Consider the following 22,697-nt stretch of genomic DNA (forward strand, 5'->3'; position numbering starts at 1 on the left):
AGATGCAGGAAAGCAGGAGGGAGAGAGGGCATCTGGGAGAGAGCCAGTGGAAGACAAGAGCAGGAGACACATGGATCCAGAGCGAGACCTCACCGGCAAGTTGTTGCTGGGAGTTCTGGCGGGCGGTGGCAACCCTAGAATTATGCCGGTGGGTGGCTGCATGGTGAAACTAAAACAAAAAGCAAAATGATCTACCTTGCTGCTTCTAAAGCTGTATGATTGTGCCTATATGGAGCAAATTTTTGGAGCTGTGCCTGGCAAATGCCCACTGCACCAGGAAAAAGCCAGAAGTAAACACTTCACAAAGCCAAGACTACCCACTGGACTGAGCGGGAAGCCGCTCAGAGACCAAGGATAGAAGGCATGGGCCAGGCAGAGGCAGGTGATAAGTGGGGTGGTCCAGGCAGAGGGCTGAACGTCATAGCTTGATGTGGGGGTTCGGGCAGGTTTCAACTTCATCTATGCAAAGGCTAAAAGCGATGGAATAATAGCCTGGAGGAGAAATGGTCTTCAAGTGCATGGACAATTTGAATGGAAGCCCCTAGTGCTTCAGTGGCAAAGAATCTGCCTGCCAATACAGGAGACACGGGGTCGATCCCTGGGTCAGGAAGATCCCTTGGAGAAATAAAGGCAACCCACTCCAATATTCTTGCCTGGGAAATTTCATGGACAGAGGAGCCTGGTGGGCTACAGTCCATGGGGTCACAAAAGAGTTGGATACCACTTAGTGACTGAATAACAACAAACAGAGGCAGAGGGTCTCTGTTTCCTACAAGGCAAAGCCACAGTGTGTGGTTATGTCTGCACACACGACCGTGCAGATTCTAAACAGTGCCAAGGATGCGGCAAACCATGGTTTCAAGAGGTGGACCTGGAACCAGCAGAACCCACAGCAGATGCCAGGAAATACCTGCTGTGTTGTATCAGGCAAGTCACCACTAAAGACCTTGAACTCAACAGTGGACTGGATCAGTGCTTCTCGAACTTTAATACACATTCAGATCCCCCAGGTTCCTCACTAAAATGCTGATTCTGATCCGGTAGGTGTGGGTGACCTGAGGGTCTGCATTTCCACCAAGCTCTGGGTCAAGCTTCTGTTGCTGGTCCTGGACAGCAGTGAGAATTACAAGGGGCTGAAGTCTGCCATCTTGAAATGGTGAGGTGGGTGCCCAGAGAGGCCCTGGGGTAGATCTCCTAATTCAAGTTCAGTCATGGAGAAGGTGAGGGGATGGAAAAATGACCTCTGAACAATCCATAAGAGAAAAATTCTGGTAGAGAGGCTCCATCAGGGGAGTGTAAGGGCAGAGGGAGGAGAATGGAAAGTCAAGAGAGGGGCAGAAGAAAAACTGTGGGGCAAGAAGATGAGCTTGGGTAAGTCACAGGCAACAGAAGGGGCAAGTTCTTCTAAGAGGCATGGGTCCACCCCAGCCTCTGGCCAGGTTAGTGCTGGGCTTGGCTGCTCCTAGGAGATCCACCCTGGCCTCCCGAGGGCAGAAGGGCCGGGCTGGTGCGCGGGGCTGGCTGGGGCCCCCTGGGCCATGATCCTACCTCCTCAGCAGCAGCTTGGGGTGGTTCTTGCTCTCCAGATTCTTGTCGATGAGGTCGGCCAGCAGCTGCTTCAGCACGTCGGTGGCGTACTCCAGCTTGCTCTGCAGCACCGTCATGATGAGCGAGGCCACGTTGCCGCGATCGCGCATGGAAAAGCTGCGCTGAGACTCCAGCGTGCGGATGAAGGACAGCAGGAACACCTTGTTATTGATGAGCTGAGCGAAGAGCTTCAGGCCTTTCTCCACGCGCTCCTGCCGGTAGCCTGGGACCTGCGGGGGAGACCCAGGGGTGCGGGAGTCTTGATTGCCTCCCACAGCGGGGTGAGGCGGGCCGAGCCCCAGGGATGTCCCAAGGGGTTGGCCATGCACAGTGTAGAGACTCCCAACTTCCCATTCACTTATGACAGGCCACGTGGCTGATGCCACCAAGTCCTTATCTAGAGCCAGGCACTATACTAGGTGCCTACCTAGCTCGTGTCACAGCCCACGAGCCAGGTCACTGTCTCCAGAGACAGGGAGAACGTCATCGTTAGTACGGAGTTGAGAAGGGGGCCCTCGCCATCGGAGACCACCATCACAGCTCCAAGTGACGCCAGGTCACGCCAGGTGACTCCAGGGGGTCGGGGCTTTTGATCCCCGCTTCCCTGGCTGGGGGATCACCAAACCTGGGCCTTTGGCTGACCTAATGCTGACCCATCTCTGATGCTGGGTTTCCTGTTGACAGATCAGTGGCCTCGGAGTCAGGACTTCTGGGCTCCCACAGGCACTCTGACACCCCCACGCCATGGAAGCTGGGGCAAGTTACTTTACTTCTCTGTATGAATGAACTTCTCCGAGTTCATTCACTTGAAAACGGGGAAAGTTTAAGCCCAAGGGCCTCTCAGGCACTGCCTAGCTCTGGCATTTGTCCTTTTCCTAGGAATTCCTTCTGAGACCCTGCTCCATGCTGGGGAGGGGGAGGAAGAGGGTTTTATCTTCCTGCCTGCATCTTCTGTCCATTTGGGAGATCTGTGCAAGGGTGTCCCATCCACTCAGCCAACAGGAGCTAGCAACTGAGCCAGGCATGGGAGCAGGAGCTCTGAGCTGCATGAGGTCAGGCACGGTGGTTCCATGCGTCATGCCCCAAATCAGAAATGGCCAGAGGTCAGGCAACAGTAAGAGAGCTCCAGGAACTGTCATACATTTACTCAAGGATGTGCTTCAGGGCAACAGGGATGAAGGGCCTATTGCCACTCACAACAGGAATGAGAGAACATATTGAGAGAAAAAAGTCAGGTGGGAAAGACAGCATAATGCCATTTAAACCCAGATTAAAAAAAAAAAAAACAACAATTACAATTCTCCAATAATGGAAGAAAAAGGGTTTTCTGGGTGGTGGCTGTGACTGGGACGGGGCTCAGGGGATCTTTTGGAGACTGTAAAGTTCTGCTTCTTAGTCTGTGTGCTGCTTGACAGCTGTGTTCACTTGGGGAAAACGCACTGAGCTATGTTCTGATCATTTGTGCATTGCTCTGTCCGTACGTGTGTGTGTGTTTGTCACTCAGTCGTGTTTGACTCTTAGCGACCCCATGGACTGTAGCCCACCAGGCTCTTTTGTCCATGAAATTCTCCAGGCAAGAATACTGGAATGGGTAGCCATTCTCTTCTCCAGGGGATCTTCCCGACCCAGGGATTGAACCCGGGTCTCCTGCATTGCAGGCAGATTCTCTTCTGTCTGAGCCACCAGGGATGCCTTCTGTCTGTATGCTTCCATGAAAATAAAAAGTTCATTTAAGAAATGAAGCACAGCTTCTGCTCTGGAAGGATGCACTGGGGGCGGGGGCACCCATAGGAGGTGCCTTCGAAGCCTTGTCTTGAAGGATGTGTCCCCCACCCCCCGGGGGTGGGGAAAGGTAGATGTGCCAGGTCCTTGGGAAGGAGTGTTGTGTATGGAGCAGTAAAGGACACAGTTTCAGTGTTCGTCGAGCTTGCATTAACTCCATCACAGCCACTTATGAATTCCAGAACCCTTAGGAGATTCCGTTCCTTTATCAGTGACAAGAAGGTACCACAGCTAATACATATACAGATCTTATCTATGCCAAGCACAGTTCCTCATACTTTAGAAATACTGACCATGTAATCCACACAACAGCCTATGAGGCAGGGGCCCTTATTACCCCAGGGCCCCATGAGGATAAGAAACTTTCCAAGATCCCAAGACAGAAAACTGTCAGAGCTGGGCCACGAAGTGGGCAGCGGCACGGTGTCCTGCCCCCTCCCAGGGCTTCTGAGAGCGCTGAACGAGACATGTGAAAACGCTCGGCATGACCACAGTCCGGCTACTGAGTGCATCTTGCTTCCCTCTAGAGATTTTAAACTGGGGAGGGGGGATGGAGGAGGCCAGAGAAACCCCATTTGCCAAGGTCCACGAAGCTGGCAGATACAGAGCTGCAAAGTTCCTGCCACTCATTTATGGTGCCGCCCTGTGTTCTGGGCTCGGGGCTTGGTGCTGGCTGAAGCAGAGTCCAGTCAGACCCAGGCCCTCCCCTCCGATCGTCAGCCAGGAATCATGCAGTCCCTTCGGTGGGGGAATCCCTGGACCCCTGAACTCTGCAGAGAAGCATGCGCACAGAACTCCTGCTGCCTGGCATCAGAAGTTCACACAGGTCAGGAACAGGCGGGTTTCCAAATTGGGTTCATTTGAATTTCTTTTGCTGCTTTGCTGGTACATGGAGGGCTGGTACCTCTCCGGTCAGTTCTCAGGAGAGACGGGAACTCGCCAGAGCCAGTGTGGTGCTGGCTAAGGCCCCCAGGGACTCATCCTGGCTCTCAGCATAGCCGCTCCTGGCAACCCTCTCGTTCCCCAAGGTCTCCAACCTCAGCTTACCTCCGACCTGGCTCTTTAAGTCCCACACTCCACAGGGGCTCTTGAGGGAAGGGCAAGGGGGACACAGCCACCTCACTGTGCCATCAGGCAGGGCCTCAATCTGTCCACTGTCTCCTGCTGACCCTTGCCCTGAGATAGCCCCTCCGACACACGTGTGCACGTTTTACTTCCTCTCGCCTTCAGACCCCTCAGAACAACATCTCTCTAATTTGTCCTGATGATGATGAGAGGTAACGTCATTTCTCAGGCTCCTGCATTGTGCAAAGGACAGTCCTGGCACGTTGCACGCATCAGTCAAACAAAGCCCTCTCATGACCTTGCCAGGGTGAGTCGTGACCCCTTTAATAGCCGCCTCTCAGGGAAGCCACTGTGGTTTCTCAAGGCCAGGCAGCTGGTGGAAGGCAGGGCTGCATTGCCAAACCCCAGCTTGTTTGGCTCCTAGTCCCTGGCCATCCTCTGCATCCTTGGCCAGTGTATCCTACCCCTGGCCCTGGGGGAGGTGACTGACAGCTAGCTCCAAGTCTCCCCCGCCAGGCCTCCGGGAGCTCAGGTGCCATGGGAGGAGGACAGGGGAGCCAAGCACAGGGCAGGAGGGGGAGGAAGGGAAGGAGGGGGAGGTGGGGGAGGAGAGGGAGGAGGGGAAGGTGGGGGAGGAGTGGGAGGTGGGGGAGGTGGGGGAGGAGGGGAGGACCAGCTCTGGGCTCCCTGCCCTGGCTGCATGCTCCTTCCAGGCAACAAGGCCAGGGCCCTGGGCAGGAAGATTCAGCAAAATGACCTGCAGGGAAAGAGCATCCCCATAGCAGCAAGCATATGGAATCAGAGAGACTAACAGACTTGTACGCGGAGGAAGGCTCCGTCACCTCTGGGCTCCACTGCCTCATCTATAAAATGAGAATATGAGTGCCTATGTCATAATGTTTTATGAACATTAAATAAGATAATGTATGTAAAGTGCTTGGCACACACAGAACGCACTGAGACAGCAGCAGTTTTATTACCTGCCTCTCCTCCCTTGGCTGTTTCCACTGATCCAAGGTACCTAATGCATTGGCACAGTGTCCAGGGGCAGAAAGTAGGCATTTTCTCCCCAATTTTATGAAGAGGAGAAGGAAGTGAAGTATCTTGGTAAAAAGTATCCAGAACAATTCCCCTCTGTAACTTGCCGCTCCCACCTCCTAAGCAAATGGCACCCTGAAACAAGAGTTTCTTTATTCACCAGACGGTTCGATAATTTAGCTGAAGTCTGTGAGAATAAAACTGGATAGTAAACTTTAATTGTAACCCAATAGGTTAGAGTTTAGGAGGCAAGGATAGATGGAAAACAAGATGTGCGGTTACTGTTTGCCCTGTGTCTTTAAAGGATTGGTGTGTAACCAGTGTCTGGGCAGCCCCTTATCTGAAGGCCCGGACTGCACTCAGATCGTCATAAAAGAGAGGGCCTGGGGGCCTGACCTCCGGGGCGGCCTGAAGCCAGAGGACCCCATCTTCTTCACAAGCACTGACCATTCATGCCCATCCCGGCACCTGAGAAGGTGGAGACCCTGTTTTAGGTTAGTCAGTGGCTTCCCTGGGAATGTTTCCAAACCTGGAAAACCAACAGGGAGAAACTAATCCAGAAGCAGGGAGAGGTTGGAAACAAAGAGTGATCCACACGAGATCTCCGGACAGTGCATAGGAGGCTGGATCTCACATAGCCCCAGGCTAACGTGGAACAGTAAAAGGCAGTTTGTCTGCAAGAAATCAATGAATGAGTTCAATGGAAATGAGAAACTCCTGTGTTCTTCATATAGAACCCAAAAGATGGAAGCAGGGGCTTCAACAGATAATCATACCCTCATGTTCATAGCTGCATTATTCACACTAGCCCAAGTGTCCACTGAGAGGTGAATGGATAAACATAATATGGTCTTTATACACAACGGGCTATTATTCAGCCTTGAAAGGAAAGAAATTCTATCACATGGTACAACACAGGTGAACCTTGAAAACATTTTACTAAGTGAAAAAAACTAGTCACAGAAGGACAAATACTCTATGATCCCACCTGTACGAGATATGGGCTTCCCTGATAGCTCAGTTGGTAAAGAATCTGCCTGCAAAGCAGGAGACCCCAGTTTGATTCCTGGGTCAGGAAGATCCGCTGGAGAAGGGATAGGCTGCCCACTCCTGTATTCTTGGGCTTCCCTTGTGGCTCAGCTGGTAAAGAATCCAGCTGCAATGCGGGAGACCTGGGTTCAATCCCTGGGTTGGGAAGATCCCCTGGAGAAGGGGAAGGCTATACCCACTCCAGTATTCTGGCCTGGAGAATTCCATGGACTGTATACTCCATGGGGTCACAAAGAGTCAGACATGACTGAGCAACTTTCACTTTCACTTTCACACTAGGTATTCAGAGTAGTCACGTTCATAGAGACACAAAGTAGAAGGGTGGTTGTCAGGGACTGGGCGAGGGGAATGGGGAGTTAGTATTCAATGGGTACAGAGTTTCAGGTGGGGAAGATGAAACAGTTCTGGAGATGGATGGTGACGATGGTTGCACAATCATGTGAGTGAACTTAATGCTACTGAGTTGTACACTTAAAAATGGTTGAAATGGTAAATTTTATGTTATGTATATTTTGCCAGAATTTTTACAAGTCTGTGTGACCTGCCTGATTGAGAGCCCATACCTGACAATTAGCTGTCTCCTGGTCTCCACCTCAGGGAGATCAGTGAAGCTGGCTGTTAACTCCTTCCTGAGCACGAGGGTAGGACCAGAAAGTCTCCCCTCGTGATAAAGGCAAGGACAAGACTGAAGCCTCAGGTTGGAGGGGAGATTTTAAGGTGCCCCATGAGGAACAAGACTATGGCAGGACATGAGGTGACTTGTAACGGGTGGCCAGAGGAATGGTCTCAGGCATAGATGGGGTATCCACACAGAGAGCATCCTGGAAGTCATACAGGCTGGTCAGGTCATCGGCAGAATCCAGCAGCCCTGATTCTCAGAGGCTTTCTTCTGCAGCCCTCCATGGACTGAGTTCATTCCACAGCCCCTGACGGATAGGTGGGTGTGGGGGGGAGGCGTCAGGGACTCCTGGTGGTGCAGCCCTGGACGTGCCCTCCTGTGCGTCCAGCCTGCAGGGTGGGTGGTGTCCCCATGAAGTGAAGTGCAGTTCAGTGCTCTGGACTGTACTGAACAAGGACTCCTGAAGTTTTCTGGGCAGAGTAAGGAGTCTGCTGCCATTCATTCTGCAGCCCCAGAAGCCTCTGTGTAGAGGTGCCTTAGATGCAGGGGGACAAGGCAGGCAGGACCAGGGCAGTGCACAGTGGGGGAGGGAGCTGGCCCCATGCTTGGTGGCCTGGGGCGGGTGTGAGGGGGCCCAGAGTTCCTGTCTGTTGAGCCCAGCTTGCTGGGCAGGGCTAGTGGACTGTGCATCTTGCTGAGGATTAAGGCTAGGACTTGGGCGGCAGCTTCTCTCGGAGAACTAGCTCTCAAGGAAAGGCTCAGGGAAGTGCTGCTGGGTAAGGATGCCACCAGCTTTCAGCAAAGGGCCGGGTACAGTTCAAAAAGGCAATGGGAGGGAATCATTAGGATTCTGGTCCTGGGCAAACAGGGCTGCTATGGACAGTGAGGCAGGCTGTGCACTGCACAATTCCAGGAAGTGCTGCATATGATCGGTGCATTCTGGAGCAGTGCTGTGTTCAACTGCACCACCACCCACAACATCCTGAGGGGGGATGAGCCCTGAAACTCCCCTCCACCACCTGGAGCAGTCCTTTGGCATGTACTGCTCTTGGGTGATCACTATTCCAGCACCAAGCCAGGCCTGACAATCCAAACATCTCCAGAGAGACTTCCTTGGTGGTCCAGTAGTTAAGACTTTGCCTTCCAATGCAGGGGATGTGGGTGTGATCCCTGGTTGGGGAGCTAAGATCTCACCTGCTTCATGGCCAAAAAAACAAAACATAAAACAGAAACAATGTTGTAACAAATTCAATAAAGACTTTAAAAATGGTCCACATCAAAAATCTTAAAACAACAAAACAAAATATTTACGGAGATGCAACGGCAGGTGGGAAAGACATGAGATAGGATCAAATGAGGAATAAGATCATACACAGGATGTGGCATGCTTTATAATCTAGGCCATAAGACTATATAAGACTGGTCAGGAAAGCAATGTGGAGTGAGTATGCATCCATTGTGTGGGAGAAGGCTGTGCCCCAGCCCTGCTCCAAAGTATTCAGGCGGCCCTCCAGGGATGCTGGCTTAGAAGTGATCTCAGCAAATCTGATTTAAAAGTTAAATGCTTAAGGGAAATCTACTTGGAATTTCGAGCTAGTGAAAAAGAGAGAATAACTTTATGTACTAATCCTAGTTGAATTCTTATTTTGAGGGGTATGGGCATGTTCAAACACAACTCCCTTCCTAGGACTGCCATTTCTACCCTATTTCAAACAGACATACATTCATCTAGTCAAATCATTCAGCAGTTCCTGCATGCCTACTATGTGCTGAGCACTGTTGCTGGAAGACACAATAGATAAATAAGGTATGCAAGACAAAGATATGAAAGGTATGGAAGACAAAGATAAATAAGGTATGCATAGTCCACACAAAAGTCATACACACAGACACACGCACACACACACACACACACACACACACACATGCTCCTGTGCTTCATTCCACAATCAAGTCAGGGAAACATGCGGGCCCCGAGCACTGGGGACTTGTTGCGTTTCCCCTTGGAGAACCCATGCAGACATTCCCAAGGGGGTCAGCACCTGCTTAACAGTGCAATTCAAGTAACAGGTCTGTTCTAGGTTATGGACAATATAAACATGGAATTAGTTTTATCTTCCATGGTGCTCTGGCTGAAGATTTTTGATCCATCCAAAGAAGTCTCCAGAGCCATAAACCATGACATGGACATAGTCTCTGAGAAGCCAAGTGTATAGACTCGTCCTTAAGAATATAGACTCTGCTGGACTCAAATCCCAGCCCCACTCCCTCCCCGTTGTGTGATCACCTGTGTTTTATCACCTGTGAAATGGGTGTACCTGCTTCTGAGGGCTCCTGGGAGGTTACATCATTGTGTACATGTAAAGTACTGAAAACCGGACCAGAATATTAGTCAGCAGTCAACTCAGGGCAATTATTCTTTAGGATTACTACTTTGCCCTGGTTTCCTCATTTATATGTTTCGCTTTTCTCTGGTGTTTATCTTTATAAGTCATTCCAAATCCCTTTCAGAACAAAGCGTAATATGAATATATGCATAAGCCAGATACTACACTAGACAGTAAGTGGGATAAAACGTTCACAGGATGAGGTCCCTGCTGGTACAAAGGCAGTTAGGTTCTTATCATTCACATTCCCACCTCCCTCCTGAGCACAGCAGTTATCTTTTCCACATTTATTTATTGAGCACCAACTAAGTGGTGAAGTCCTTTATACTGTGGTTTCTTAAACAAGGGTTCACAAACCCCCTACATTGTTGGCCAGATTTCCTGTTTCTGTGTATTTACATGGACAGTTTTTGGGGGAGGAGAAAGGTCTTTGACTTTCATCTAACTCTCAGGGGATCCACAGTCCCTTAAGACCCAAAGCCCTACTCTCACCTCTGCTCCGAGATCCCTTTTGTCCCAAGGGACGGACTGGCACCACAAGGTCCTGTCCCCTCCCTGGCCTCAGCTGACCCTCCTCTGAATGAGGGGGCTGGAGGTGGTCACCGATGTCTGTCTCTGCACGGACACTGTGACGGGAAAGGACTCGACCGTGGCGACTGCGTCTCACCTCGAGGTCCCGGAGGACGGGGTGGTCTTCAATCCCCGGGAACAGCACCCGCATGGTGTAGGTTCTGTAGTCCAGGAAGGGGATCCCGGCTCCGTCTAGGTCACTGGTCAACTCGTGGATGTCTGTCTGCAGCTCGGCAAAGGCTGGCACAGAGACAAGCTCATGAGACTGTTGCGTGGGCCCAGCTCAAGAGCGACTCTGCCTCGCAACACTCAGAACCCTCTCCCAGGCCCCTGAGACCTGCATGGTGGACTGCAGTAGTGTAGGAATAAGGAGGGGCTGTTTAATGCAGCCGAGGTGAACAACATAGGAACGAGAGAAAGATGCAGAATGGAGAAGCTTGTCCTGGGTCAAATCCCTTCAAAACATGACTGGGGGCCAGAAGGTCCACAGATCTGTGCTGTTGCTGGGGCCATGAGGACCTCCCACTCTGAAGACAAGGGCTTTGGCTCTCGAAAAATACGTGGAGGGTAGGGGGATGTGGAAGGACATGGGAAGTGAGGGAGAGGTTCCAGAGGGTCTGCTCTGGATTCTGTGCTTTACAGTGGGTTTTCCTTATAGTTAGGAACGATTTCTTTTAAAGTCCCAGTTCTTGGCCTCACAGATTACCGGAGCCTTCAAATCACCAAATGGGGCCAGATGAAGGCTCTGTCCAACTGATACATCCCTCCTGGATAAACACAGAGGATATCACTTTGTGTTTTCTTGCTCAAGGTGATGCTACCCAGTGGTGAATCATGATCTGCAGATGGGTACCACTGTTTGTGGGGAGAGCCCAGACCTCCAGATGGTCCTAAAGTTGCAAGACCAACCCCCAGGGCCCCCCGAGAAAGTTCTGTACATGGACCCACTGTCACACAGCCGTGTGATCACACTCTGTCCTGGGTACAGCCCTCCTCCCCAGGAGGTTGTCAGAGGTAATGTGCTTGGTCCTTCCTTCCTCCATCTTCTCCCTCAGCATGTGCAAATGCACTCGTACACACATGCATGCAAACGTGTGTGTGCATGCACACAAACACACCTCAAACCACGATGGATTAAAATACACCTGCAAAGAACAGCCAGTGGACGTTGATTAGGCAATGTTTCTTTCTATTTATACAGACAAAAGTAGGAAAAAAAATGCTTTGTGAGCTCAGAAGGAATTCACAAGCCCCGTGTAGGTCCAGGGCCCTTGAAAATGCCAGTCCTGTGCCCAGTGGGCTCTGCTGATGACATGACCGTAACACAGCTGCCCAGGCACTGTCAGTGGGCCCCACTGCCCCCAGAAGTGCTGACTTCCTGTCTGTGACCCTGGGTCTCAGATCCTGGAGGATACCAATGTTTCTTGTTTGACAGAACAATGGGAAGGTCCCAGGACCCCTCAGAGGCTACTGTAGACCCCTTCGGTGTTGCTCTCTCTCTGCACCCCTGGTCACACTGACATGGGGAATAGGGGGGCCCTTGCAAAGAAAAGTTATTCAGAAGGCAGAGTAACCCTAACACAACTGAATGGAACCTGCACCAATGTGTGTGAAAGGGGAGTCAGTAAGCCTTCCTGGGAAGTACTGTCACCAAAAGCCCTGATGAGCACTCATGTGTGTGCCGAGTGAGGAACACACATGTGTGTGTGTGTCTGTGGAAATGTGTGTCTGCATGCGCATGAGTGTAAAGGTGTGTGAGGGCATGAGTGACCACCTAAGTATGAGTCAGTGAGTGTCTATGGGTGTGTGTGCACACATATGTGTGTTTACACAACCGAAGGTCAGGCCAGCGAGGGCCCAGGCAGGGCCTCTTCTGAGTCTGTGACTGGGTTACGGCCTGGCTCATTGTCAAGTCTTCGGGAGGTTGCCTTCCCTGGGCCCAATTTGCCCTTTCAATGTTCAAGAGCTGGCTCTGGGCACACCTGAAAATACCTTCAAGGCCAATCCTAAGTGTCCTTTGCTCTATCATCTCCCACCAACAAGAGACGGCCCTCTCCTGAGCCAGAAGCCACTGTGTGACCGCTAATTCCTCCTTCTTCGGAATGTTTTCCGAGAAGAACCCAGCTTCACACTCTCCTTGTGCCCCCTCCCAGTTGGGGGGCTCAGCTGGTGGGAGGAGAAGGAGGCAGTTGGCTTTTTATAGGTCTGCAGCTTTCCTTCAAGTCACCGAGCGCCTCCAATATTCAAAGCCTCACGCCTGGCACACATAAAAGAGATTCTAATCACTATACCTAATTAGAGGGAAGAGTACATTGCGGAGAAAAAAATTAAGCAGCATAAATATAATAAAAGGCGGTAATTAACAGTCCCACAAGGCGGATGCTGTGTTGACAGCTGAGGATGTGGAGAGAGGGTGGAAGAGGTTCGCTTCCCCATCCGAGAACCATGGCCTCCCTGGTGGGAATGCCAGAGCCCCAGGTACAGTCTGATCACTCCATGTATAAAGCTCCACAAAGAACCAGCCCAGACACTTGCAGGGTGACTCACAAATGATATCCTGGGGGTGACAAGAGTCTGACTCCTAAATTTCCTTCTTGGATTTAGCGTGGCTGATTGCACTTCATGGTGTTGTTGGTAATTTTTTAAAAAATATATAAGCTGTGAAATACTCTTTCCTCTAAATCTCAGATCAGCCCTCCAGCCTTACCTTCCTTCTGAAGGAAAAGAGCTGAAGATTGCTTGAATGTGTCATGGCAGGACACCACTGGGTCTCCCTGAGAAGAGGGTGCCAAAGTCATCCTGGACAGGATCCTGGGCTGGACACAGCTCTAGTGCTAGTGTTAGTCACTCTCGAGTCCAGCTCTTTGCGACCCTATGGACTGTAACCCGCCAGGCTGCTCTGTCCGTGGAATTCTTGAAGCAGGAACACTGGAGTGGGTAGCCATTCCCTTCTCCACGGAATTGAACCTGGGTTTCCTGCATTGCAGGCAGATTCTTTACTGTCTGAGCCACCAAGGAAGCCTAGAAATGGCTCTAGTGCGGTTTGAAATGATCCCTACCTGGCTTGAGGTAGAGGTTCTGAAGGCAGGAGACCCAGGCCTAGCACTGCCCACTGCTGCCGGTGTGTGAGATGCGCACACAGACACACATAAGCACACACACCCGATGTCCCACCACTCTCTCCTACCTTCCTTGCACTCCAGGGCCACGCGGGACTCCAGGTTGTCCATCTGCATTTGCAGCCGCTTCAGGGTCAGGTCACTCTCGCGGGACTTGCGCTTGTAGGCGATGAGCACGGCCACGATGAAGATGATAAGGAGGCCGCCGGCCACGGCGATGCTGACAATGGCGGGCAGGCTGAGCGGGCTGTCCGGGGCTATGTATACCATCCCCGGGGAGTACTCCATGCCACCGACTCGGGCCTAGGGGGGGACAGGCCGGGGGAGAGGGAGCCGGGTGTGGGCACAGAGCATCCCAGGGAACAGACCCATGCCACCGGTGAGCCGGGGACCAGGGCCGGATGAGGGAAATGGCTCCAGGGAGGAGGATTATCACTGGCTGTGAAAGCAGACGAGTGGGCATCAGGGGCAGAGGGAGGATGGATGGCTTAGTTTTCCCCCAGAACTGGAAAAACCACGCATTATTTTATTCGGGAGCAAACATGGCCATCTTCATGAGGAAACAGCATTCTACTGGAATCTAAAATAATCCTACATGGCCTCAAAGACTGGCTCCCCAAAGACTCATCCCATCCTGAGGACAGATGACTCGGGCACAGGACATAACATTATGTCCAGCCTGGGTCAACAGCGGTCCTCCCTGGGAAGTATCTCTTGCTTCTAACAGGTGACTTGCGCGAGTGTGTGCTCAGTCGTGTCCGACTCTTTGCGACCCCATGGACTGTAGCCTGCCAGGCTCCTCTGTCCATGGGATTCTCCAGGCAAGAACACTGGAGTGGGTTGCCATTCCCTTCTCCAGGGGATCTTCTTGACCCAGGGATCAAACCCATGCCTTTTATTTCTCCTGCATTGGCAGGTGGGTTCCTTACCACTGAGTCACCTGGGAAGCCCAACGGTGACTGAGTACATCTCGGGATGCTGTTTGGCATTGCCCTTACTGTAGCACCAGCCAGTGTGGAAAGAATGACAATACAGAAGAAAGAAATCTGAAGTGAGATGGGGAGAAGAAACTGGGGTATGTGGGCGAGCCAGGAGGGAAGTTCAAGAAAGCCAGAATTAATTCCCTTTTGGAAAGCCCCGGTGGCCCAGGATGGAGCGGGACCACTCGCCCGACGGCATCCCTGGTGCTCGCCCATCTGGGGTGGGTCTCACCAGCCTCACCATCACTTTGTGCCTGCCGATGAGGTTGGGGGACTCGCAGAGCAGCTGCACATCCGACACCGTGACGGTGCATGGCTTCTCCCCAATCAGCACGGTGTAGTTCAGCTTCACGTTGCCCCCAGCAACAGGTGGGATCAGATTCTTACCCTGCACGGACAGAAGCACCTGAGTCCCCACTCCAGAGTCAGGAGCACACATATTGGTTGGCCACCATGTCCTCCCACCCCGAGGCCCCATCCTTCTGGGGAGCTGGTGGAGAGGCCACATTCTCTAGTTAAGTCCAAAAAATGCTTAACATCTATACTACCATACTACTATTCCCCTTTCCTCAGTGGGAATCAGTAATCAAGGCACTCTTTTCAGCTTCTCCCAAAGGCAGCCTCAGAATCCTTCTCAACACAGAGCTGTAGTCAGTCACTACCAGTTGATTCAAATTGTCATATGAGTTAAAATTAATTTATTATCCATGCTGCAAAGAAGCCCTAGAAGGTGGTTTGCAAAGGGCTTTGCAAGAGGAGGCAGTATGAGTCTTTGACCTTCCAAGTCCTGGATTCGAGCCAAAGCTGGGAGTCAGATGGCCAGCGTGGATCCGGCTGCCCTGACTAGGCTTTTGTGACCCACAAAGAGAGTGTGCATCTTAGTACAGACTCATGGGGAGTTACAGTCTGGGCTGTAACACAACCTCTGCTAGCTAGTGATGCCACCATGAGATCTGTAAAAAGGCCATGACTCCTCACCTCTTCCTGGGAGCATGGAAAGCCTCCCCTTGCACACCTCCTACCTCCCCCATCAACCTACCTTCAGGATGATGGGTGTGCCGGGCTTGAGCTCCAGGATTCCTGAGGGGCTAAAGGCCTCAAACACAGGGTTGGGGTAGTAGGTGAAGTTGGTCATGTTGAGGATTAGCAGAGACTGGACATTGTCCAGGATGAAGCCAAACTCCTCAGGCCTCTCTGTCAGGTCGGACTGGTGGTCGGGTCCCAGAGCGAGGGCCGGAGCCTGGCAGGTCATCTCAGTGGCATTCAGAACCTCGCAGAGCTGGGGAGGAGCCAGAGAAGGAGGTTTATGTCTTGGGTCTCCACACTTGCGTAGCCCCAGCCACCCACCGGGCCTCCCTCTATGGTGTTGCAGCGTGGTGTTGGCACAGGACTATCATAGACGGGTCCCAACTGCCTGACCTAGACACTCAAGGACAAGCTCTGCAGCTGGCCCCTACCTCTGCTCTGTGCATAGCAGCTGTGGCAGGCACGAGGCTATCTCTAAGCTAAGGGGTGGCACTGCAGGTCAGAGGAGGAAGGAAGAAGGGTCTGAAAACCAAGCAACCCAGGAGCAATGGCTCCTCCATGCCTTTAGCCAGGGTGTGGAAGTGGCCTCATGCCTGCTCCCCCATCCCACCATCCCAGTGTCCAGGGGCGTTGCCCGTGATGAGTCATTAGTGTCTGAGATGAGCCTGCCTGAGCCCCCAGAGAGCCCCACATCTTCTAGGGCTGCCCCCCACCCCGAGCCTGCCAGCCCAGGACTCACATTGATGTGCTCCTTCCCTCCATGCTTGGCCCGGATCTGGGGGTTCTGTATGAGGTCCAGGTGAGTCCCCCACACGGCGATGGGTGTGTTCCCACTGACCGGGGAGAAAGAAGGCATGTAAAGACAGGGATGGGAATAGCAATGACTCTTGAGCACAAAGATGATGATGATGACAGTCAATCAGGCTGAGCTCTGGCACTGAAGACAGTGATAACCGGGGGGCATGATGACGTTCATGGGGATGAGATGACAAGTGACTGTATAATAATAAGGATGCGCTCTCAGCAGCCAAGGGGAAGACAGTGATGACCAGATGTCCGCAGCCATCCTGTGCTGAGCTCATTCAGAGCGTGGACGCCCCACGGAGCCTGGACCTGCAGTACGGCCCTCTTGCCCCTTCCGCTCTGCTGCCCCCTGCCCCAGCCTCCTGACCTGAGCCAGCTGCTTCTCTGTAGCCTCCCGGGGTCTCTTCCCCTGCCCTTCCCACTCTCATGGAACTTTCTTCACACTGGCCTCGCTCCAGACCATCTTCTACCAGACCCTCCAAAGTCTAAGCACAGGACAATCACACTACAAATTTCCACCTTAGAGGCTTCAGCTGGCTGGGACCTGGGAAAGGCTGAGGCTCAGACACTCAGGAACCTCCTGTAAGAATGCAAATATGAAACACTCCAGGGCTCTTGCACCCTGGGCGGGGGTTGGCTGGAGGATTGCCGACAGGAGAGATCACAGGATTTGTCTTTGGGTAGCTTTGCATTGGAAACCTGGATGCCACTGTCCTACCCTCAGTGCCACTGAGACGTGCTGGCATGGGGTGGGGGCTGACTTCCTTGGGGGCTACTCAAAGGAAGTGATGAATCGAGTTATCTACAATCAGGGGCATATCACTGAGAAGAACCTACTTAAAACGGGTAAGTGGGTATAAGATTGAGGGTAAAGAATCCTTGACATGCACATTGATCTCTACCACTCTATCCATTATTGCCCTCTCTTCCTCTTGCCCTCCACCTGTCCCATCTGAAACATACACGCACGCACACGCACGCACATGAAAGAAGATTCTGGTGAGACCTACAGAGGCTCTCTGCCCCCAGGAGGGCTGGCAAATGAGCCTCCAGTGTCCAGCCATCTCCTGATCTTCTCTCATTCCTCAGTTCCACACACATTTATCAAATGCCCCCATCACCCCATCACTGTTGATCAGTAACTCCGGCTGCTGCAAGCAGTGGAAAGTCTAGAGGTCTGCAGAGCCCCACTCCCATTCCAGACTTCGTTAACTGCAGTGACACCCCCTCCTGGAGCCTCACCCACTCAGAATGCACCTCCAGCCTTCCTCTCGATGTGAGGGTGACTGGGGGTTACTGCTGAGCGCCGGGAAGGCCAACACTTCTATTTCTGTGACAGCAACATGAGGAAGAGCTGAATTAAACCAGGCTGTGAACGCCTTGGGGAACCATAGAGTTTGTCTAAGAACAGGGGGCCGTGCCAACTTCCTAGACTCACCAGGCCCTGGGGGCAAATCCTGGAATAGTTTTTATAGGCTCTTTGCCCCTCTCTGTGTCTTGTATTTATCTGCTTTCAGGTTACAATTAAAGCTTATAAGGTCTGGGCCTTAGAGAGAGTAACAGTTGAGGACAACAAAGGCTCCCAAAGGCTGCCTTTCGTCTGGGTGTGTAAGGCCAGGTGGCAAACTTCCCGTAAAGGGCCAGAGAGTAAATCTTGCTGGCTCCTTGGGGCCATATAGTCTGTCATAATTACTCAGCTCCGCTGCTATGGTGAGAAAGCAGCTAGAGACAAAACATATATGGATGATTATGGCCATGTTCCAATAAAACTTTATTTATGAAAGCAGGCAGACAGTCAGATTTGGCCCCTGGGCTGGAGTCTACTGACCCTGTTCAAAAGACTGTTCTTTGGACTGGAGTCGTCATTGACCCCTCTCTTGGCTTGTGGAGACCACGTCTTCATGCTTTGCCCGGTCTCCTGACCCCAGATGGCCTCCCAAAGCTGAAGCAGCCAGTGGGGTGGCCTGAGGATAGGGAGGGATGGGGGGTGGGGAGGAGGGGAGGGAAGGGGAGCCAGGTACCGCACTGGGTGTTTGTAGCTCACGTAATTCTCTTGGGGTCCTATGAGAAACCCTGAATCCAGACAAGCTAGCTAAGCTTTAAGGTCCCTTGGCTGCTAAGCAGTGGAGCTGAGCTGTACTCAGTCATTCTAACCCTAAGTCTACTTCTCATCCTGCCCCCACTACCCAGGCCTTGATACAAAGGTTTCCCAATGACCACCAGGGAGCATCCATGCCGTCAGAATGCCCTCAGAAGCCCCGTCCAGCCTCCTAGTAGCCTGTGCGTGCATGTGTGCTAGGTTGCTTCTGTCTTGTTTCATTCTGTGTGACCCCAAGGACTGTAGCCTGCCAGCCAGGCTCCTCTGTCCATGGGATTCTCCAGGCAAGAATATTGGAGTGGGTTGCCATTTCCTTCTCCAGGGGATTGATCTTCCCAGCCAAGGGATCGAACTTGAATCCTTTCATTTCTGGCATCAGCAAGCAGGTTCTTTATCACTAGCGCCACCTGGGAAGCCCAAAGATTCCACCGAGATTTGAACTCAGATAGCTGGATTCAGAGTCCAGAGCGCTCACCATTTTCCTAGTTGCCCACCAATCCTCAAATCAGGGACTGTAAGCTCCTGCTGGCCAGAGCTTGCCTCCAGGGCCAGGTCCCGCTCAGAGGCGTTCTCAGTAGAAAGAGGGAGCCCCGGCAGGAAGGTCTGATCCACACAGCTCCCAGTTCATTGCCGAGGTTTCTGAGAGGGAGGGACACCTGAGGCCGGGACAGCCCCTACCTGACGATGCTCCACTCGGGCTCGATCCGCACGATGGTGGGGTCCTCCACGTACTGGAAGAACAGGTCCTGGTGGATCTTGGCCCTGTCCACCTGCACCGTCACCTTCATTTCCAGCACCTCGTCTGAGGACGTTGTGTTGCAGACGATGTAGGACGGAGAACGCCTGGAGGGAGGAGGGGAGATGGGGAGCTGGGCTCCTGGGTGTCGGGGAGGACCGCGGTCCGGGGTCAGGGCCCTCCTGCACCCCTCCCTGTTCATCAGCCTCCTTGGGGGCAGTGGGTGAGGGTGAGCGCTGCCCTGGACACTCAGCCCTGAGATCCACTGATCAAGACTCTGTCTTTGACCCAACTGTAGACAGGTTCCTCTGAGCCTGCTTTTTTGACTAGGCTTCCTTCTGGGGCCCTGCCTTCCACTTGCCTACTCCCATTTTTAGCAAGAATCCTGCTAACTCAATTTAGTAAGAATCCCCCACCCCACTCTGATATCTGAATACCCTTGATATTTAGGCAGCTTCCGCCTCCCTCACTCTTGATACTTGATCACCCTGACTGCCTTCAGCAAGAGTCTTGTTAAGTCGGTTTAGCAAGAATCCTCTTAACCTTGTTTCCTCTTAGTAATTTTCCATCCTCGGCCTCCCTCACTCTGTTCCTTGGCTATAAATCCCCAGCTGTCTGCTGTGTTTGAAGTCCGATCTCTATCCCCGTTGTGATAGTCTTGACACCTATTGCAGTAGTCCTGAACAAGCTCTTACCATTTTAACAAGGGTCAGGGCCATGTTTTCTGGAACACTCAGGCAAGGACTGGCCTGGCCTGATTTCAGATCAGGCCCTCAGTATAGCGCTCTCCCAGGACAATCTCTCTCTGCAGAGGACAATCTCTCTCTGCAGAGCTTCCTGCCAACCACACCTCTTCTAGCTGTGCATTAGATGTACCTCTCGCCTCCCACCTCCCTTCTAACCCTCACCCCCACCCCAGGTTCCTGGCTCAGCTCCTGGAAGGTGTGTCCTCCTGGGACTGGACAGTGGAACCAGAAGAAGGAAAGGAAAGTCAGTTGCCCTTGGAGGTTCTGTGACCCTCGGCCAGGTTTTAGCAGTCCTGGCTGGCTCTGCAGTAGCTGCCCAGGAGCTAGCTAACCCAGGGGGCAGGTACCCTAGATTCCAGACCCTGTCCTATGGAACCCTAGGGTCCTCCTGCACAGTGGATGGTATGGGGGCACCCAGGCTAAATGGTAGGAGACAGCATGACAGGTCCATCCAGGGTAGGGATCCCTGGCAGATCCCCGGACTAGCCACAGCCAAGCATGCCCATAAAGTCTCCTCTCAGAGAGAATGGTCACTTTCTCAGGAAGGAAGAAGCACCTCCAAAAGGTCAGCTGGAGTCTGCCACGCTCAGCCCCGCCCACCCTCTGCGCTGGGATCCCTGGAGCCGGCCCTGAGGTGAGTTACCTGTGGAAGAGGCAGGGCTGCTTGCCGAACATCACCACCACATTGCTGCCCGCGTTCAGGTTGGTGCCCGTGATGGTCACCTGTGTGCCTCCGGACCTGGGCCCCCGGCTAGGCTTCAGGTCTGAGAGAGTCAGCGTCTGTGCAGGAAAGGATCTGGCCTGAGGATGCTTCTGGGCAGGCCTGGGGCAGTGCCCCACTCCTGGAGCCGCCTTGCGGAATCCTTAGTCACGGCAGCCTCCCAGAGAGCAGGTCCATATGCCCTTTATATATATATATATATATATATATATATACATATATATATATACTCTCAATCCCTCCATCAATTCTACAAGGTAGGCATTATTGCCCATCTTAAAGACAAGAGTCAGAGATGTTAAGTTTCTAAGGTCATAGAGTGAAGCAGTGGGCTGAGACATGACTCCGGGGCTGGAGTTCACCCCCTCTCCAGTCTACAGCGTGGGTTGCTCTCAAGAAGGTGAGTTGCTGGATCCACAGGCCTCTCATAGAGAGCTGCCCAAAGCTCCCAGCGGCCAGGGCCGCAGGATGTGTGAGTCCCAGGGAAAGCCAGGAGAAGAAGCAAAGAAGGGTCAGGGGATGGAGTGAAGAGTCGGGCTGGGGGTGGGGTGGGGAGGGGGCGGGGGACGGCTCTGTGAGCTGAGGATTTGGAGTTTCAGTTTGTTCTTTCATTAGCATTTTAATGGAAAAAACTTTCTTAGTCCCAGGTGAGAAGCCTGTATCTGCATTTAAATGAAGATTTCTCTCTTCTCTACTCCCTTAAAGAATTCAGCACCAAAAGTTGAACCCACTCAGCTCCTCGAAGCGGGCAGGCCACCTCCTCTCGGAGAGGCCTCGATCGATAACACAAGGGGAGGAGAAGTGTCAAGCGAAGCCCGCAGCCTGGCGGCCTGACAGGGGCGCGCCTCGGCTCCCGCACTGGGCACACGCGCGGGGATGCGAGGGGACACACGAGTACCATTGCGCAGGCGCGTTCGCGGGGCCCGCCCCCTCGGTCCCCGCTGATCCTGATTCTGGCAGCCCCGTGGCACCCACCAAGCCTAGGAAAGGCTTATTCTGGCTCTGATGCTGGCTCACCCTGAGAGCCGCGCAAAGGTGGGAAGAAGCTTCGGAAAGAGCCTTCTTTTCTCAGCTTTGCCTAGATGGCGCTGTGTGACCTGGCGCAAGTCACTTAACCTCTCTGATCACAAAGAATGGGGGGAAAAAATGGTTTTCTCAGAAAGCGCCTGACAATTTTCTGGTTCTAACTTCCCACCGATGGTGGCTTTGTCCCGCAGTCTGTAAAGGGAGAACTTTCAGAGTTGGCTCCTGCTGACCTGCCCAGAGAGGAAAGGGGACGTGAGTGAGTTACTTAGGGGTAGCGGGCAAAGGGAAACAGAAAACAGGTTTTCTGACAGCCTGATGGGCAGAAGGGGTAGAGGTGAGTAATCCTGGCTTTGCAGTGGCATTTCTGCGTGGGGTTGGCTGGGCATGGAGTTATTCCAGGGGCCCGGGAAAGGGCGACAGGGGCAGGTGTTTTAAAATTGTGAGAAACTATTCATTATCCAAGGCTTACTTCACAAATATTTCTCAGTGGGTCTGCATTGGAAATCAAATTCCAGCATTTTTTGGCCACCTCCTCCCTTGGCTCCCTCCCCAATGGAGGCAGGGAAGAGCGTTTCCTTCACAGAGATCTCTAGGGATGGAACTGGTGACAAGCTCAAGAGTGCTGACTTGGAGTCTGTTAGCCTTGGCATCAGGGTTTGGAGTGAATAAGCCCACACATCAGAGCCTGGCTTGATTTGTGGAGGGAAACTGAGGCAGACCCAAACTTTGCCCCGACCTTGCATTACTTTGCCAACAAAGGTCTGTCTACTCAAAGCTATGGTTTTTCCAGATACTGGGGCTCCCCAGTATCACCAGGCCCTGAGAAGTACCCCTGCTCCCCAGAGGAGCTGGGAAAGGGCTCCCCAGCTGAATCAGAAGGGAATCTGTGGGAGGTCCCAAGAGTGCCCCCTTTAAGCTGCCCAGCAGGGTGGGAAGGCAGTGAAGGCTCTGAGGTGCTGGGAGGAGGGGAACATGATGGAGGAGCATTCTGTCCTTCCTGCCTCCTTGGTGTGACTCACAGCCGGGGGACTTCTGCTCCTCATTCCCACCATAAACTCTTAGGAGTTCTGTTGCTGGCAGTTGTATGGAGGCGCTCAACAACCGGATCTTTAAATGCAACGTGGGCTGTTAGGTGGAGGCTGGAGTCCCTAGCACTATTCCCCCTCCCTGAAGTTCTTCCGAAGAGGACATGTATCCCCAGGATAGTTCGTCAAATAGAAAAGCGACCCATGTCTGGGCCCCCGGGACCCACTAGACCAGTGCGTTTTTGCCTTGTGGCCACACCTCACATGCCCTTCTGCTCCAATCTCTCATCTACCCCATCGACCCCTGCCTCCCAGCTC

General features: G+C 52.7%; 1 protein-coding gene across 1 annotated transcript in view; it reads right to left on the reverse strand.

Moving 5' to 3' along the window:
- PLXNA4 (plexin A4) overlaps positions 1-22,697 on the reverse strand; it is a 471,239-nt gene that overhangs the window by 43,805 nt on the left and 404,737 nt on the right. Inside the window, exons 15-22 of the mRNA XM_043872047.1 lie at positions 20,251-20,387; positions 18,804-18,968; positions 15,963-16,056; positions 15,237-15,476; positions 14,439-14,585; positions 13,286-13,520; positions 10,196-10,338; positions 1,549-1,817 (exon numbers count right to left, since the gene is read on the reverse strand). Of these exons, the coding sequence (XP_043727982.1) occupies positions 1,549-1,817; positions 10,196-10,338; positions 13,286-13,520; positions 14,439-14,585; positions 15,237-15,476; positions 15,963-16,056; positions 18,804-18,968; positions 20,251-20,387 (1,430 nt within the window). The remainder of the gene's footprint in view (positions 1-1,548; positions 1,818-10,195; positions 10,339-13,285; positions 13,521-14,438; positions 14,586-15,236; positions 15,477-15,962; positions 16,057-18,803; positions 18,969-20,250; positions 20,388-22,697) is intronic.

Source organism: Cervus elaphus, chromosome 18 (genome assembly GCF_910594005.1).
Source record: "Cervus elaphus chromosome 18, mCerEla1.1, whole genome shotgun sequence".
Taxonomy (NCBI): Eukaryota; Metazoa; Chordata; class Mammalia; order Artiodactyla; family Cervidae; genus Cervus; species Cervus elaphus.